The sequence below is a fragment of the Capricornis sumatraensis genome, chromosome 8 (genome assembly GCF_032405125.1).
Source record: "Capricornis sumatraensis isolate serow.1 chromosome 8, serow.2, whole genome shotgun sequence".
Taxonomy (NCBI): Eukaryota; Metazoa; Chordata; class Mammalia; order Artiodactyla; family Bovidae; genus Capricornis; species Capricornis sumatraensis.
In genome coordinates this window covers 61093479-61112705 of record NC_091076.1, presented here as the reverse complement: position 1 = coordinate 61112705, position 19227 = coordinate 61093479, and the positions used below count along the sequence as shown (strand labels likewise).

At 40.4% G+C, this 19227-nt stretch overlaps 3 protein-coding genes across 5 annotated transcripts in view; 1 reads left to right on the top strand and 2 right to left on the bottom strand.

Annotated features, from left to right (window-relative positions):
- VMP1 (vacuole membrane protein 1) overlaps positions 1–2900 on the bottom strand; it is a 127882-nt gene extending 124982 nt beyond the window's left edge. The window contains exon 1 of one of the 2 annotated variants that reach the window (XM_068976085.1): positions 2834–2900. The gene's annotated coding sequence lies outside the window, so the exon portion shown is untranslated. The remainder of the gene's footprint in view (positions 1–2833) is intronic. The other variant, XM_068976084.1, reaches the window with a different exon arrangement.
- Positions 2901–3060: 160 nt separating this feature from the next.
- On the top strand, positions 3061–11570 carry PTRH2 (peptidyl-tRNA hydrolase 2). 2 transcript variants are annotated; one of them, XM_068978699.1, is made up of 3 exons: positions 3061–3221; positions 7326–7501; positions 10964–11570. In XM_068978699.1, exon 3 carries the CDS (start codon positions 10964–10966, stop codon positions 11501–11503), a length of 540 nt encoding a protein of 179 aa, XP_068834800.1. In that variant the 5' UTR covers positions 3061–3221; positions 7326–7501; the 3' UTR covers positions 11504–11570. The 2 variants fall into 2 exon arrangements, with proteins under 2 accessions (XP_068834800.1, XP_068834801.1); XM_068978700.1 differs by lacking the exon at positions 7326–7501.
- Positions 11571–15989: 4419 nt separating this feature from the next.
- The window catches only part of CLTC (clathrin heavy chain), a 63085-nt gene continuing 59847 nt past the window's right edge, over positions 15990–19227 (bottom strand). Inside the window, exons 31-32 of the mRNA XM_068978400.1 lie at positions 19050–19125; positions 15990–17010 (exon numbers count right to left, since the gene is read on the bottom strand). Coding sequence (XP_068834501.1) covers positions 16886–17010; positions 19050–19125 — 201 coding nt within the window. The 3' untranslated portion in view covers positions 15990–16885. The remainder of the gene's footprint in view (positions 17011–19049; positions 19126–19227) is intronic.

The window sequence follows — 19227 nt, the reverse complement described above, 5'->3', positions numbered from 1 at the left end:
AGAAGCAAAAAGATTCTTAACAGGACAAAAAATTAACTCTTCCACAATGGCTCTTTACCCAGAATGAAATAATTACACTGAAATTATAAACAGCTTGGGGAAATTTTTTTATCAGGAGCAAAGAAACTAACACAGCTTCCTCCTACTCATTAACAAGAACACTCACTCAAGTAGAGACATGTGTTACAAAGATCTTCTGTCTTTTCTACTTGCCAGAAAGAAGACACCTTGATATCCGATAGTAGTGAAGCATGAACTCAAGAGTAACTATTCTGAAGAACAGAACCAAATTTTTCCTATCTTTATGCCACTCCACTGCAAATCTTGCCAAGCATAGTGTTTGTTTTCCTAGAATTTACAAGACTAAATCAGCTAAAAAGGGGAAAAAAAAATGTATTCACATATATAGATCCCTTTAGTACATAAGAAACCATTTTCGTGCACGCCAGGAAATATTGCCAAACCAAATAAAGATGCCTGGAGACAACCTCAGCAGAAAGAAAGAACACTTGGGACCTCATTTCCAGTTCAGGTTCTGGCACTACCTAAGCCATATGACCTCAGGCAAGCCAATTACTGACTGTTTCTGGGCCCTAATGTTCACCTCTGTTAAGTGAGAAGAATCCAACTATGTGTTCACAGAGGTTGCAGCTCATTCTAAATATTGCTTTCAATAACTTTCAGTGAAATAACGTAAGGCTTTAGTTAACTACATGTAAGCACCCAAAAGTTCAACTTCCCCTACTCTTGTAAATTCTTAAGCGACAGTACCTGATGGCCAAAGAAGATCAAACCTAAACTCCCAAATGCAAAACTAAACTCATTTTCAAGTCACCTACTTATTAACTAAGGTGACTAATACAGTAGATTACCGTTTCAACTACTCCTGGCTAGCTTTTATTGAGTTCAAAAGGAGGGCAAAGATCATCTCAGAGAAGTATGTGATAAAACTTTCAGAGAGGAAACATACTTAATAATACCAAACACCAAATTGTGAAATGATCAAAGTTAACAGTATTCTCCACTGATATACTTCCTGCTTTCAGAATAAAATAACAGTATCACCATATTGTCATTTATACAGTGATTTCACATTCACTACCTCACTTAAGCACTGTGACGATCCTATGAAGTAAGCATCGTTTTAATCAACACAATTCAGGTCAGTTCAGAAAGTCAGGTAACTTGCCAACCTATGCTCAAGAAGTGCTGGAGCCCAGACTCCACTGTAGGTCTTCTGATTTAAAGTTTAATGATCTTTGTAATCCTAAAAAGTGGTAATTCAAGCCAAACTCAAGAAGAAGCTGGAAAGTGAGAAAATCTGGATAATCAATCCCTGAATAACTGGACTGAACACAAAGAATATAAGACCAGGTTTAGCAGTTTCAAGTCAAAAAGCAAATTTACCAGCTGTTAAAAATGGTAACATCTAATTTATATAATTCCACATCTCAAAAATCTTGTCGCCTGATTTCAGACAACTATGAAAAAAATTTCTAACTCAAAAAGAAGAAAAATATGTAAATAAAAACAAACTGATTAAAGTAGCTATAAGGTATTAAATTGCTAAAAGGCACATTAAATCATTATTTCAGAAATTTGGTAATTCTGGAATGTGAATCACAGGAATTAAATTATGATAATCAGGTAGGATATATTCTTCAAAGGGAAAAAAATGCTCCAAAGTTTTAAAATAATATGGGCAAAGAAGTATGATATAAAAATCTCTACCGTACAGTATAAATTTGCCTTATTTATGTCTGGGACACACCACCTCTTCCAAAGGTCAATAAAAACATAATCCATAATGCATAGAATGTTGCCTAGTAAATAACAGTTTCTTACTATTATCATTTATGCTAAGAATACACAACTAAAATCAGGGCTGATGACAACACAATTAATAGGTAGTAAGCAGTCAGAACATTAAATTCTCTACAACATTAGAAATACTTGTACAAACTCCTCCAAAGGATCAGTGCAATCTATCTACAAAATTTTTGACAAGCTCTGAAGGAGAGGTGAAAGACGTTAAAGTTAGGAAAAGGAGCTATGTTGTCAAGACAGCTATCAGTTCCACAGCCTACATATTATGAGATTTTTTTGGTATGAATTTTCAGAATAACAAAAAATAACAGTACAAAACTTACTGGAAGTCACCAATAACTCTCAAGCAATGTGACATAGGGTCACATATGGCTTCCTGTAAGAGATGTAGCTAACCTTCATGTTTTATTGCAAATAACCCCACTGTAAAGAAATACAGGCGGTCAGGGATTTGGAAAACGCAGAGAATGCTATTCCTCGTGGAAGTAGGAAATAACATGAAGGTCCTCTGCTAGAGATCTACGGAGGGAGGCCCCATTCCCTTGGCCACCGACGCTTTAGAAGGCACTCACACGTCTGAATTTTGTTTAGAAATGGATAGATGACAGAAGCAGGGGCTAGTGGTTTGGGAGAACGAGAACCCCACTGACAAATCCTGAGAAACAGCTTGGTCATCAGCAAGGGAGATCTTCATTTACTCTAAGGTTCTAGACTCCCAGAGACGAAGAGGGGCTGGGTACTCTACAGAAGCTCAGGACGGCTTCCAAGCCCACCACGATGAGGGGAATGGTCGGGAGTTCAGTGCATGGGTTCAGCTTACCAGTGGCCAACCACCAGGAGGTGTCCCAAATAATTTAGATATTGTCAGACTGAGACAGAGTCAGCAGCGCTCTACAACACGGCTGGCAGTCGAATCACGGTGCCCTAGATCTGCACCGTCTGGGCGCAGAAGTCAAGCTCTGAGGATGCCTCAGGAGTCCGTCCCCAGTTCCCCGCGCTCGCTTACCTACCCGCTCTGACTCCGGCTTCTCGGATCGCGGGATCCTGGAAGCGACTCCCGACCGACTCTCACACCCGCCGCTGGGCTCCGGCCAACCGGAACTCGCTCGCGTCACTTCCGGTCCGTTTCCCCCCGCGGGAGACCGCCTCCAAAAGAAAAACGTTCCCCTCTCCTTTGGGCCACCTCCGCGGGTCGTCGCGGGATTTCAGTTCGGGTCTGGGTTAGGGACCTGTGGGCGGGGCCAGAGGAAGAATGACTGTTCCCGTCGCCGTTCTTGATCCGGAACTTGTTGTCGAGATACCCCGGAAGAGGTAACTCGCGTGAGAGCGGCGTGTTCGGTACCCAGAACTGAGGAACGAGAAGGCGCCAGTGAGGCGGAGGAGAGGTGCGCTAGGTAGGTAGGCCTCTCCCAGGAAGAGGGATGTTCTTGACTCTCCAGTTGGAGTGTTTAATACTATTTCATTCTATAAAAAATCACCCCCCCATCTCCTTTCTAAACTATCTTCCACCCAAGTGGCCCCTGGAGCTACTCTTCCGGTTTGGCCAGTCGAAAGAAAGGACCTAGCTGCTGGGGAGGGGAAGGACCCAAAATTTTAGTTCCCAGTCAAGGGCTCCGGTCGGGCAGCATCGATGCCCTCGCTCCGAGTGTGAGAAAATACGAGCAGGCCCCACACTCTGCTGAGTATTGAACACCCACAGCGTAGCAAGTTGTCCAGTGCTACGAGGAAAGAAAAGACTTCTAAGAATATGATGGAAAAGTTGCCCCGCTGTGTCACACGAACATAAAGAAGTCTGTAATCCTTGAACATTTTACTCCAGGTGCTGTACTAAATGTCGCGAGTATGCGCTACAGTGGTTCTGTGTAATTGCTCCACGACGTGTTTGTGTTTTAAGTGGAGAGAATTATTTCAGGGAGAGATTGCTGCTTGAAAACACCTGGTAATTTGGTGTGACTCAATAGTAGATTATGTAGCAGGAGTTTAGGTTAGAAGGATAAAGTAGGTTGAAACCAAATTGTGTATTTGAATTTCTGCTGCGGGATTTATATTTTATTGTCACCCCACCAACCTGAGTCCACTTGTGCAACACGTAAGGAAAACCAGTCTGTTGATACTGGGTTGTGGTGAAGAAAAGCACAGCGTTTATTGCAGGGCTCTAAGCAAGGGACTGGGAGACAAGCCTCAAATCCACTGCAATTGGGTGTTTAGTTAGCGTTTTGTTTTGTTTTGCTTTTTTTAAGGGGAAGAACAAAGAGGCTGGAACTAATCATTTCATAACATTTCTGTGACTTTTTTTAATTGGAGGATAATTGCTTTAGAATGTTTTGTTGGTTTCTATTGAACTCTGTGATTTTTTTCATAATTATAGTTTCAGGAGTCAGGGTGTCTCTGGTTTATAATTCTTCTCTGGCCAGGTGGTCCGTGGCATGAGGGTCTGTTAACTCATCTTGCCCGGAAGAAACAACCTGAGTTGTACATGATATCTACAATTTTACTCTATTGACAGTGTATTGACAACAGCAATTTTAGTCATCAGCTCTGGTTGATTAATGTCCGTTACGCAGGACTGAGGTCACAGTGGACAAAAGAGAGAATAAAGTTTTGGATAGAGAGATTAATCATAAACTTGATAAGAGGACTCAATTTTAGGAGGACTCGGTTTCCTTATTCCTTAGATGCTTATCCAGTGATTTCTGAGCAGAGAAAATACAGATTACAGAGAAATTACAAATCAGATGTGTGCTTTATAAGTACAGTTAATTATAATGGCAGATGTACTAGGACAAAATGAAGAATATGGAAAGATTACAGGAAGTTTGAGAGGGAAAGAAAAATATTGAGTTCAATATAGGACATAGTCTAGACCACTTCATAGACATCTAAGTGGTAAAATCTAACAGAAACTGAAAGTTCAAGTGTGGAGGCCAAGAGAGGCTGTAGGAATCCTCAGCATCTATTGTTTCAGGAGTAAGAGAGATTGTTCATTTTACAAACGACTTATATGTTGTATCTCCTCCTACTAGAATGTGAGCTCCATGAAGGGTAGGATTTTGTTTTGTTCAGAGCTCTGTCTCCAGGGTCCAAAACTGTGCACAATAGGCTCTCAGAAAATATTGATTGAATGGACAGAGGATATATAAACAAGCCCTGTCAAATAGAACTTTCTGCAGTCATGGAAATGTTCAGTATCTCGCTAATTCAGAGTGGAGCTTAGCCACTTAAAAAAATTATTTAGCTGTATGTGGGATCTTCGTTCCCTGACCAGGGGTCAAACCCGTGTCCCCTACATTGAAAGGTGGACTCTTTAAGTAGAAAAGAATAGCTTTATTGCTTTGCGGGGCAGAGGGGGCCACAGCAGGCCTTCAAAACCATGTGTCCCCACTTGGGGAAGATAAGTTTTATAGTAACCGTTCAAAGAGGGCATGACCAGCTCATGGACATTCTTCTCATGGGTGGGTGGTGAGGTTAAGTGAGAGTCTGCATCATCAGCCTTCAGGTCCAGCTGGTCTGGGGTCTACATGCTTGTGGTCCACTGGACCCTCAGGGAAGCTCCCTAGCCACTTCCAAGTTGTTGAGCTATTGAGCATTTGAAATGTGGCCATACGTAACTTAAAAACTGAATTTTTATTTAGTTTTAATTAAGTTTAAATACCTGCATTTGGCTAATAGTTGCAATATAGGACAACATAGGTAGAGACTGAAAAGAGGTCGAAATGTGTAAGCTTGGCTAATACTTACATCAGCGGCAAACAGAAAGAGACTATAGATAATGAGGAAAAGGTGTCAGAAAGGTAGGATGATATTAGGGTGAACGTTGTGTTAAAGAATTCAAGGGAGGAGGGCTTAAAGAAAAGTTATCAGTGAGTGGTGCAAAAAGTTTTCAAGTTTAGGCCTCAACTGAGGCCTATAAAGCGGCAGCTAGATAGTGTCTTGATTCTTTAGCAGTTTCAGTCGAATGGGAAAGGCAGGCAGGTAACTGAAGAAGTTTAAAGATGAAGGGAAGAGGAAAAGTGAGGCAGTGGTTTAAGGGTCCAAGAGGATGGATTTTTAGGTTGGAAAAGTCCAAAGGGCAGTAGTGGAACAGGGTCATCGGGTGGAGCGTGGTTCAGGAGGTAATAGGATCACAAGCACTGGTGAGAGGGGTTTAATCTGGCCACTAGAAGGCACCAAGCAGAGGGTCTTAGAGGATGTTTTCCTTTTGGGATGCCATCATTGCCTGGGACAACAGAGATGAGGCTGAAAATAGTTATGTTTACCTTCGTTTCAAGCACTGGGTTTATTGATAAATGTTTATAATAGATACACAGAAAGGGGGACAGGCTGAAACACCTTTTACAAGGGTTAGATGATGATCTGATCAGGCTGATAGATTAAAAGAACAGAGATGTTAGCATTAAGCTCAGCATTTTGGAATTAGGGACTTCATAAGATTAGGGACAGAAGCAATAAACAAATTGGTTCTTTCTGGAACTTTTTCTGCTATTTATGGTGACTCTTATTGGTAGATCTGTTTCTAAATAAAGGTGAGAGAATGAGAAACTTTCCATCATGACCTTTTCGATTAGTATATTTTATATTGCTCTTACTAGTTTTGTGGCTGTGGATAAGCAACTTCTCTGATCTTTATTTTTCTCATCTTTAGAGAGAGGCTGGTATTACTGTCTTATTTTCCCAGCAACAATAATGGAAGTAAAGGGTTTTTAGCTTGCTGTTCAACACACAATAGGTCCTCTATATGTACTGCCTTTCTCCAGATAGCACCTGAGTCTGGTATGTGGAATATTTGGTTATTTTGCAGCCTAGTAATTGGTGCAGAAAATCCTTCTAATTCTTTGACATAGAAGTTTGTATGTATGTATTTTTCTGTAATTGAATATTTGTTCTATTTGTAGTCTGACGGTTAGATTATCATAAAGAAGTTCTGCTGATCTATAAGCATCGTATAGTAACTAAATGATAGATGCATTAGAGATAATGTGAGTTCTGATAAGAATTTTTTTTTAATTCTTGTGTGTGTGTGTCTGCCAAGGGATCTAGAGCCATAAAGTGCTATGGCAGTAGAGCCCTGTCACCATTTTAGGCACAGTTGTGAAAGAGGACTGAAACGAGGTGCTGAAGACCTGGCCACTTGTGACCCTCTCTGTCACTCTCCTTTTATCCCTGAATACTTGTTTCCTCAGGGTTCCTTTCTTCCCTCTGTACACTTGACCCAGTGACCTTATCCGCTTATCAGCCTTCAGTCAGTTTGTTAAGTTCTTTTAAACAATGTGGTTTCTAGCCTGCGCTTATCTTCTGACCTCTAAAGTGACATGTCTTTTTCTTTTTTCTAGACATCTCAACCAGGATGTCTTTTGGTCAAATCTGATGTAATATATTTGAAACCTTTCAGTGCCTTTTACTTTCAAACCTGCTCTTTTCATCAGTAAAGAGTATACTCCCAGTCTCCATTTGTTCAAATCTAGGTGGTGGTCTAACTTCTCCCTTTCTTTTATCACCAGACTTCCAGTGAATCACCGATTTATACAGGTGTGCTTCAGCCACTTCTTTGCTTTCCCATGTCACCACTCCTGTCTGACTGTCATCTCATCCAGACTACTGGGAAAGGCAACGTAGAGTAGTGTTAAACACACAAGCTCTGGAGTCAGGCTACCACTTACTAGCTTTTTGAACTCGGGTGAGTGACATATTCTCTGTGAGCCAATTTTCACATCTGAAAAATGGGGGTAATAATCACATATTTACTTAAAGGACTTCAGTGTTGGGAACACTGAAGGAGACAGTTCGTGTAGAGTGTCAATACCTAATATGTAGCAAAATATTTATTAGTTACTGTTACTGTTATTACATTATAGCAGTCTCCTAATCAATCCCCTGTATCTATTCTTGCCAGCTTCTAATTCCTTCTTTATACTGAAGTCCCAGGTGATCTTTTAGAAAACAAAAATCATTTCCCTGCAGCAGTGTCTATCATTCCTAGAATTCCAAGCTGCTAAGCGTGGCTTACGAGGCCTTCTGCGATCTGCAGCCTGCCCTTCTTTCTCGCGTTTGTCTCTGCCGGTCTCCCCTTCCGTCTTTGGGCTGTCTGGACCACTCTCAGGTCACTTGCACACCTTATTTCTCTCCTCTGGCTTTTCTGTGTGGTGTTCATTCTGCCTGAAATGATCTTTCCTCATCTGTCTTCTTATTGCTTTGTTGCATTTTAAATATTCCCTCAACGTGGCCTTCCCTGACCTCCTAAACTGAGCTAAAGCACTTTATACACTCCTCTAACATCTTTCCATAACATTTGCAGACATGTAATTGTCTTCTCCTCCGATTACCTAGGAACTGTCAGTGGCCAGTATTGTTCATCACTATACTCCCAGTCTAGCAAGGCATGTGTCTGGCATAAAGGAAACCAGCAGACATTCGTGTTTGTTATTTTTTCTGTTTTTAACTTCTGTTTGCCTTCATTTCCTCATTTTCAATATATAGAAAGAATGCTGACCTCTTATGGTTATGTGGATCAAATAACACAGTACCTTCAAAATACCACTGAAGCTTTGAGTTATGACAACATGAAGTCTTACTAAAATAAAATGAAAGAGGGACTTCCCTGGCAGTCAGTGGTTAAGACATCATGCTTCAACTGCAGGGGGCACAGCTTCGATCCTTGATCGGGTAACTAAGATTCCTGCATGCCACATGGCGTGGCCAAAATTTCTTTAAAACATAAGAAAGAAATTCGAAATTAGGATTGGGTCATCTCTAAACCACTACCAGAATGTAAGCTCTGTGCATGAAGGGACTGTTTCTCCTTTATTCCCCTAGATTCTAGAGCAAGACCAGTTAATATCTGTGGGATAGAGGCATAAAAATAAAAAAATTAAGAAAGCAGACGCGCTTAATGACACCCTTTTGACTGTACTGCACATACCTATTCCTGTAGCTACACTCTGGACTTTGTATCACCTTAATGTTCTATTTCCAAACTCGAAACCCCAGACATCTCTCTCTAACCTCAGCCAACTGCCTTTCCAGCTCACTTCCATCATACCTGTTCTTAATAGCATGTGGATATCCTGTCACCTTCCTGTGCTTACCTTTCTCATGGCCTGTCATTTCAAACATTCTTGCTCTCACCCCAGCTTTCCTTATGCCCTGTATCTCAGTGCTTACTCTTAGTAGAACTCAAACTTGGATAAATCCAGCCATCTGTTAGAGAAGGGAGAAGATGAAGGAAGAATATGGGTGCGGCAGATTTCGTTACATGTTTGGAGGCAGTGATTAGGTGGTTTCAGTCTTTGGGCTTCTACTTTCTCTGTGAAGTATGGAGTTACCCCTTCTGTGTTTTCACCTAAGCTCAGGCTGCTAAGTACTGCTGGAGGAAATCAGCTGGTAGGTACGGAACATTATTCATCATCAATGAATACATCAATGCTTTATTGATGATTCAGACACCATGAACAGCTTTGCTGGGGTAATAGGAATTTCTTAAGTAATAAAGGATGAAAGATCATCTTCCTTTGTTTTTTTATCATGGTTGTACTATTGGTAAATTCACTGTGTATGAAAACTATGCGAAAAAGGAATGAAGTGTTGATACATGGTACAGCATGGATGAACCTTGAAGATATTATGCTGGACGGTAGAACCCTGAAACAAAGGCCACCTTTTGTATGGTTTGATTTATACGAGTGTCCAGAATAAGTAAATCCATAAAGTGGTTACCAGAGACTAGGGGAAGAAGTGGGAAGTGACTGCTCACGGTTACAGGGGTTTCTTTTGGGGGGGCAATGAAAGTGTTCTGAAATTAGATAGTGGCAATGGTTGCACAATATTGTAGATACGTTAAAAACACTGAATTGTACACTTTAAAAAGGTGAATTTTATAGTGTGTGAATTACGTCTCAAAAATGAGGATATCCCTGGTGGTCCAGTGGTTAAGAATCGACCTTGCAGTGCAGGGGACGTGAGTTTGATCCCTGGTCAAGGAACTAAGACCCCAAATGCTGCGGGGCAGCTAAGCCCATGTGGAGCAACCCAAGATCCCACATGATGCAACTAAAACCCAAAGCAACCAAACAAATAAAGTTTAATATCCCTGTGCAATATTCACCTTAAAATATTCGAAAACATCACACACTTTGCCTACAGTATTATTTCAATTTTACTGTCCTAATTTTAACTTAAATGAGGATTCTTTAAAAAATTTATGATAAAGTATGAATCTCCAGGACTGCTATCTATCTGTGCCACGCAGGTTACACACTGTAGAATTCCAAGGGCACCACTTGTAAGTTCTGCAAACATGATGTACTTCATAAATGCTTAGATACCATGTATTCCACCGGAAGAAACTGATTACTGTTTATACCTATACATTGAAGTATGTTGAATCCAACAGCCTCAAATGTAGACTTATGTAAATGCTTTATTGATGATTCAGACACCATGAACAGCTTTGCTGGGGTAATAGGAATTTCTAAAGTAATAAAAGATGAAGGATCATCTTCCTTTGTTTTTTATCATGGTTGTACTACTGGTAAATTCAGTGTGTATTACAACTGTGCAAAAAGTACTCTGCATTCATATGCAAGCTGACACTGGGGTTTTCACCTACAGTAATGTCCAGGGGCACCAGTATTCACATGTGAGGCTTTCAGCTTTCCGTGCGAGGGTCAGTAGACGTCAGCAGCCCACCTCACTCCAGGCCTGTTGCTATGACAACCAGGAACTTCCCTGAGGGGTTGGTACATCGAGAACTACTGCATTATTGAAGACACAAGTGAAAAAGCACTATATTTCAGAAAAGAGTGAGTTACTCTTGGTTCTTTTAGCTACTTTAGGCATTTTGGTAAAACAGAACATTTCCTTTCTCCACAAGACTTAGCAAACACTGGGGAGCAGAGCTGTATCTGAGGGAGACATACTTCTCACATTGAGATTCAAAGTGACCTAAACTGCTTTGCCTGTATTCTTGAATTTTTTCTAGTACTCAGGGGAGAAAAAACAGTACCTGCCCAAGATCCAAAACATATTTTGCCTTTTTTCTGGATGAATTTAAAGTACTGCTGCTTATATACTGTCAGGGCGTTGTATCTGATAAACTATAACTTTCCCTCCCTTGATAATGACCGCTTTCTTTTCCTTTCAGATGATCTCCAGATCCCTGGTTATGGAGTATCTGACTAATCCTGGTGCGCTTAGCTTGGCTGCTGGAGTTGCCTGTGGCGTGTGCCTGGGCTGGGGCCTCCGAATGCGCTTTGGGATGCTCCCCAAGAGCTCAGCGAGGGAGACAAATGCTGACACTGAAACAGAAGCAAGTATCCTCGGAGAGAGTGGGGAGTACAAAATGATTCTTGTGGTTCGAAATGACTTGAAGATGGGAAAAGGGAAGGTGGCTGCCCAGTGCTCTCATGCTGCTGTTTCTGCCTACAAGCAAATTCAAAAGAGAAACCCTGAGTTACTCAAAGAGTGGGAATACTGTGGCCAGCCCAAAGTGGTGGTCAAAGCCCCTGATGAAGAAACTCTGGTTGAATTATTGACCCATGCAAAAGTGCTGGGACTGACTGTAAGTTTAATCCAAGATGCAGGACGTACTCAGATTGCACCAGGCTCTCGAACTGTTTTAGGAATTGGACCAGGACCAGCAGACCTAATTGACAAGGTCACCGGTCACCTAAAACTTTACTAGGTGGAATTTTGTATGATGGTGGTTCCCACCACCACAAGTGTTTGAAACTGTCAAATTCTAACAATAAAAGCTGACTTCTTCCCCCAGCTAAGATTCTTGAGATGAAATTCCATTCACGTGTTCTTCTGTCATGTACTTGGCCTGGTTAGAGAGTTATCTTGGGCTAAAAAAAAAAAAAAAGTTTGGTTAATAGTCCTGGTGATTCAAGTGATGAGTGCTGAAACAAGAAATGTTTAAGATGAGAGGCACAGATCACAATAAAATTGGACTAGAGGTGGGAAACAGCATTTCCTATGAGTGATTAGGCCCCGTTGTGTTACTAGCTCTTCTGGAGAAAGCAATGGCACCCACTCCAGTACCCTTGCCTGGAAAAGCCCATGGATGGAGGAGCCTGGTGGGCTGCAGTCCATGGGGTCGCCAAGAGTCGGACACGACTGAACGACTTCACTTTCACTTTTCACTTTCATGCATTGGAGAAGGAAATGGCAACCCACTCCAGTGTTCTTGCCTGGAGAATCCCAGGGTCTGGGGAGCCTGGTGGGCTGCCGTCTGTGGGGTCGCACAGAGTCAGACACGACTGAATCGACTTAGCAGCAGCTCTTCTTCCAAGACTTATGTTGCTGTCCTTGGATGATCAGGGGTTCTAGGGTATTCCCAATTTAGATGTAAACTGCAGTTTGTTTCTCCTTACCTCAGTTTTTGAGTATTTTATCGATAGATAATGGTATAGCCACCCACAATGAATTTAAAAGCTAACCTTGTGGATTTTTCTCAAAGTTGAGGTTTTTACAGCACTGACCTAACCCACCTGTGCCATGCTTCACATTTATTCCCTCAGCCACGCTGGCTAAAATTTCTCAGCAGTGGTTCTACATCTCTTCAGTTCACCCCTTTCCTAACAATGAAGGCAGTGAAACTTGTGAAGTGACTTGCGTGGACCTTGAAGGTGGTTATGGGCCCACATAGAAATGATGGTAATTGTGAACTGACTGTTACTTACCATTGTAACATCCCAGTATTTTCTTTACCTAGAACTTAAGGAACTGGACAATTCAGCTATTTAAGGGCACCTTATCTCCCTTTTGATCTTTATACGTTCAGCATGACATAATCCAAATAATTACCAGCTGCCCAGAATATGATGGTTCCCAGCTCCCAAGAGCCACATAGCTTCCTGTATCTCCTTTTTTGCAAAAAGCCATTTGTCTTGAAAGCTCTCTTTGGGGGGATTCTGACAGTATTTCTAAATTCAGTATATGCCTAAGAACTTCGATGTCAGGGAGAATTTTGGTAACAGGCCAAATTTTGATTGCAACTCACCACGGTTAACGTCAACAATTAGCATTAGTTAGTTGTTAACTTCAACATAAGCAGCAATGTAGCACAACTGCAAGGTCTACAGTCAGTGGCGTCTGGGCAGAACACTAAAGGCTACCGCAGCCAGGCGTAGAGGTCAGTCTTCTTTTACGCTGGTATCTGACAGCACAGAAGAAATTGCAACTGAATGATGCCACAGTAGCGACTGTTACTAAACAGAATGTTTATCCTGGTTTCCAAAGTGATGCAACAGCATGTAGCTGAGCTGAAGAGAACTCAGCCCTAAATGTATGATTCCACTTCAGGTAATTTCTGAGGCTTGCCTCAGAGAATGATGGTTCCAGGTTCAGACAGTGCATCCCAACAGGACCATCTGCCCTGGCTGACAACGTAATTGAAGTCAATCATGGCATACCTACTAGGATGAATAGTATACAAACACTGGTAGCTATGGAAACATATGTTTTCTAGCTCACCCGTACTTTGCTATTTATTTTGTAAGGTTCATAATTTTATTTCATGGTTCACAAAGCAGAGAACCCTGGGTTCTCTAAAGACACCTGCAAAGGGTCAAAACAATGTTCCTGATACTTTCTTTTCCATTGTTTTGACATTTGCAGTGATGATAAAAAAGCAACGGTGGGTAATACTGCTGGCACCTTTCACAAATCAAGACGGGCACCTATCTGTACAAGGAGTCATTATAGTTTTCACTGCCCTACATTTACTTTAAAAAGTTTAATGTCCTTGATGAAGCAGTAAAAAAAATTATTAAATTTGACCGTTTACTGTTTGTCTTAATATTCTATGTAACATCAAACACTTCTGGTGCACACTGAAGTATAACTGTTATCTTAAGGAAAAAAATAGACTTGTGTGGCTGAGTCCTGAGCTGAACTAGCTGCTTTTGTCATTTTTACTTGCAAGAACGGACAGAATCTAGTTATCCACATCTAGATTTTCAGCAGATATAAACTACACGATTCATTTTCATGGTTTCAGAGTCCACATTTCAACTAATCACAAGTGTCTGGAAAGGTTATTAAATCCACCTTCCAGTGCAGGAGACACAGGTTCAATCCCTGGTCAAGGCACTAACATCCCACATGCGATGTGGCCAAAAAATACTCTCTTCCTTTCCTAACAAAATTGCTGTATGAAGCCAAGTTTTTGAATACAGAAGTCTCTGTTCAGATGAACTTTAGAGACTTGTAAAAAATAGTACAATGCCATTCATTCTAGCTTGACTTTTGTTTGGGGAAATATGCTCACGTTATTGCTTACATTAACAAGCAATGCTTATTACTGTCATTTAAATGGGTTAACAGTTTTAAAAAGTTGTTTTAACTATTAATAATAGTAAAGTAGGAATAGATACAATCCCACATAAACTAGTGCTCTTTGGGATCGTTAATAATTTGAATATGGTTACTTTATAGTAAACTTTTAAATCAGGGAGTTTAATATCTATTCTTTTTCAAAATCAAGCTGATTATTCTAGGTTTTTTAACTTTCATATTTATGTGAATTTATGGTGGGGGAGCCTTCTATAATACTGACTAATTACATCAGCTTTGTAGGTATTTTTGGTGAAAACTGGCATCTTACAAGTTCTGAATCATGAATGTATTTTCTCTCTCCATTTGTTTTAATTTTCAGTTTCTTTCAGCATGATTTTGTAGTTACCTTTTGTTAAATTTATCACTAGTTAATACTCTTCAATTCTCGTTTTGCAAAATTTCATATTGTTTTTATTGCTCTTGTAATTTTGAGGCCTTAATAACAAGCTTTTTAAAGAGTTATTTTTATAAAAACACTGCTTAGGATTTTCTTCATACAAGATTAGGTCATCTGTGAATAAAAACAGCTTTACGTCTTCAAAAAAAAACTTGCATGATTTTGAGTACAGACAGATCCTAACACCTTTTTGTGTGTGTGTAATGTCTACATTTGGATTCTGAGGAGGATCACTGAAAACATGTTTACCTTGAAAGTTTCCTATTAACCTCTTTCCCATTACTGCCCAGTATTGAGCTACCTGTTTTGTGATTTAAACATGTCTCCAAATAATCCTGCAAAGTATTCATGGTGTTAACATACATGTGAGGGAACAAGCTCAGAAGTTCAGCTTACTCTCAATTTAAGCCTAAGTAATACACTGCTGCAGTTTCTCTTTCTACTATAGCCCGTTATTATGGATGGTTTAAGTGGCAACTCAGTATCACAGACATAGCACCAGGTTAAAATTATGTTTTTTTAAAAAAGATTCTTAACTATGCTGTAAGAAAACCTTTACTGAAGAATTTTAACTTGTTTCTATTAGGGAAGGGGAAAGAGAAAAATCATTCTAGTGATTCAAAGTATGTCCAGGAGAACAAATCTTGATTGTGAGAAGGAGTCCCCTGGGACCATTACTATTCTCCCTCTTGATGTTGATAAACATGAAGAAAGAGAGCAGAGACCCAGGAGAAACACCAGTATGCCCAGGACCTGAGCAGCAAGATGGTCCCTAAGACAAACCAAAAAATGAAAAGGGATTTTTCCAACTAATACCGCAATTTCCTATAGGAATATAGGTGGTGGGGAGAGGAAGACAGGAGTTCTAAGTTTTAAAAAAGCACTTCTGTGGAGTTTATGGTCAATGACTCAACTTTACAGCAATACAAAGCTAGGTGGGGGCTCTCTAGCTCTACTGAGAATTAACTGTGAAATGAACTTAGAGTAATATTCAGTCATATGCAAAAAAACTTGAATTCAAACACTGGTTTAAAAAAAATCAACTTCAAATATTCATAATTTGAAGGCCTTTACAATTCATGGTGAAGAACAGCATGTTGACTATGTGCTTATACATTCTTATTTCAAGTTAATATAATTTAACATCCATGATCTCTTCAGCTGAATGAAATGCTCAGATAAACAGCTGAAGTGCTGCCTGGTTAAAATGATGGAGGTAGCCCCCGTCAGCACTGATGGGTTTTTCTGACCTCTGCATGGACCTCACGAACTACTGGAACGCACACAGCATGATGCGGTGCTTTCCCATGTCCCAGCCCGCAGCCCCCTTCTCCCTGTACCACCTGAGTATCCAATATGAAATGGTTCTTGTGGTTTAAGAGAGACTTAAGTAAAACTGCCATTCTCCATGTTATTTCCACAGTCCAGTAATTTATTTTAAATTTGAGTAATTTCAAATTCCACAAACAAAACTGAAGAACAGCAATATTTTGTTTGAAGTCTTTCTTCTGTACACTCAGTGATCTAAAACACCACAATATCCAACATACACAAACCGCAGGGAGGGGTTAGTAAATACACACAGGTTGGAATCATGGTGCTCCTCGCTCCTGAATGGAATGGTCCCACAGGAAAAGCACAGGATACAGCACAACGTAAGGGCACCTGTTACATATGAAGTGAGCAGAACACACTAGCATTTCCTATACGCGTAATGAGGAAACCTGCATAGGTTAGAGGGCCTTTTATGCTCATTTAAAAGTCAGGCAAGTTGTCTGTAATGCATTTTTCAAACAATTTGGAGAGCACTGCGATCCCACGGAGGATATGCTCATTAGTGTTGTCTTTGTTGGCATTGACAGTCTTGCATGGTCATATATCAGTATTTTTGCTTTAGCTTTTCTTTGAATAAAAGAGATTTAAATGCATTTAGACAATACATACTGTAAGCTGTTTACATACACTAAATTTAAGAGATTCAATATGAGAGGTTTTTTTTTTCCTTTAAACACTACAGAGTGCAAATCAGGTTCTCCACAACAGACTGAGTATTAAGCAGTTCTTCAAAGAATGAGGGGGGAAGAAGAAAAGCCCAAGTGAATAAAACATTGAAACTATTCCCCTTTGAAAATAAATTCTAAAATGATACGGAATGTGAAATAAGCTTTAAACATAGGTGATCCGAGTTTATAGTTAGAAACAAAAAGTAGTCCTTCATGAAATAAAGGTTACAAGAACATGTGCCTGTTTCCCCTGTTATAAACTGAGAAGCGGGTAGAGACGATGTTTCGGTACGAAAATAGGCGACTACAGGATCAGCTTTCCGTCTCACATGCTGTACCCAAAGCCGGGCTGTGGTTGCCCGTAGGCTGGTGCAGTGTAACCATAGCCAAAAGGTGCCTGGGGAGGGACTGCCACGCTCGGTCCTGCTGTCAGCATCAGCTGGGGCTGACCTACAGAAGAGAAGAGAGAGGGCAGGGCGGGGGCGAGGAGGCGGGAGAGACTGTTAGCACCGCACGACGGCCACACCCCGACCCCGACTGCAGCAGCAAAACCGCAACTTGGAATGAATTTGGGGGGGGGGGGGGGCGGGCGGCACTTCTGACTGACTGTCTCAATTTCAGCATGGCAGTCACCCTAGGAAGGGTCCTGCCTAAAAAGCCAACAAAAACCATGCAGGGCCAAGGGCCAGAACTATATAAGTAATGATGTTACTTCATGTCATTTAAAGCAATATGCACATGCGCGCTCAACAGGCTTAGGCAGCACAGTCAGCAGTAAGCCTATCACCACCACATGGCGTTTGCACATTGTATCTGGTGACAATATAATTAGCCCAGGAAAACAACTTTTTAAGATACATTTTAACACAACTGAACTTTTAAAGTTAAGGTTTAAATTCTTGATTTAGATGTGTCTAAATGGTAACAAAACCAAGCATCCAGTACCAAAAAGAACAAGTTAAGACATATTCAAATATGCATTAGGTGTGAAATACATTAACCTCTTTCAAATACTTAGCTAACACTCTCATGAAGTTTAAATAGTTACTGTACAGAGGAACGGACCTGTGGAGAAACTGGCTAAATAGAAGAACATACCTAACACCTCTCCCTACCTCCTGCAAAAGAAGTACTCTTAATCTCCCTCTCTAATGTAAATCCAGAGTAGTATTTCTCCCACAATTGACCTAATGTCTCTCCTTCAGTGAATAAAAACCCAAACTGTTTTCAGTGAATGAACTCTAGGAACCAGCAGTTTGTTAAACAACCACTTCTAACTTTGATATTGAAATCTACCTTGAAATTTCAACCCCACTTTTTTTTTCTGAACAACGTAAGCATGTTGTTTTTTCATTAAGCTTCTCAGTTTCTTCATATCACAATGGAATCGTGAGAAAACAAGAATAAAGAAAAACCTGATGAGTGTGCAAATCTAATAAAGAGCAGAGAACTTCAAGGCAATGGGGGGCAGGAGGCGGTTGCCTGACAAAGTGCCAGACTAGTTCTTTCTAACATCATGCTTCTCCATAGCCAGCTACCCACGACTGGGGTGTGTGCGGGTATGTGGGTGTGTGGTACAGGGGGTGGAAGGGTAAGAAGGTGGCACTGTCAACAGCTGTCTTTGGCTCAACCCCATTGTCAACTGCTTACAAGGACTATCCATTTAAACACCCTGAAGAGAAGCCAAATTCAGTAGCTTCCCCCAATTATTACACCCACTCTGTTTCTACCTTGTTTCTTATCACAAATATGTCAAACATCTTGTTCCCATCTCTAAGAATCTACTTTATGTTCTCCAACTTTATCAAAACTACCCTGTCCTCTAAATTCCCAAAGTCCTTTTTATGTAAAGTAAAAAATGGAAATAATGCCACAATAGATTTGTTTACTATCATTTCCTTTAACAGGTTGAGATACAATAGTTGTAACTGTATACCTTCCTCCCAACACCACCTGGTTAAAGTGCTGTAACCTACACCCTTCAATTTCACTGCTCAAATCACTCTGTTCTCCGGGAGAGAAATGGAAAGGGGAAGGATTTCAGAAAGGCACAAGTAAGAAAACATTAAATTGCCTTAAATATTCAGAGTCTAAAAATCCTCTCTGGAAAATCTTCAAATGGAAGCTACTCAGTCATCTGTCTCAGTCAGAATTTAAAGAGATGTACTACTTCTGTAAAGCATACTTAAGATGACTATGGCATGTTCTCTCACCTTCTCCACTTTTGAAAATTTAATTCACCAATAATTCTTTGTCAGTAACTCATGATCAGGCCATAGATAAATCAGGTTCTGATCTCAAGAAACTTTTTTGAGATTTTTTTGCATTTAAAATTATCTTAGTGAATAAGGTCAATGCCTGCTCTAAGGTTGTTTTCAAAAAAAAAAAAAGACAGTAGAGGCTTATTTCTTAACTTACTGAGCCTTCTGCACTTTAGAATGAACTGTTTGTCTACTATATTTCTGAGGTTAAGCAGAGAAAGAGATTACCATAAACAATAGGTTGTGTCTCTGTAGCTTGTTCTTCCTCTTTTCTCAGGGATTCTGAAGCATCTAATTTATCCACCTAGAGAAAAACAAGTAATGGTAATTAGAACCTCAAAAGTATTATAGACCTAGATTTATGGCAGAAAGTGGAAAAGCCTTAGTATGTTAAATTTTGTCAAAA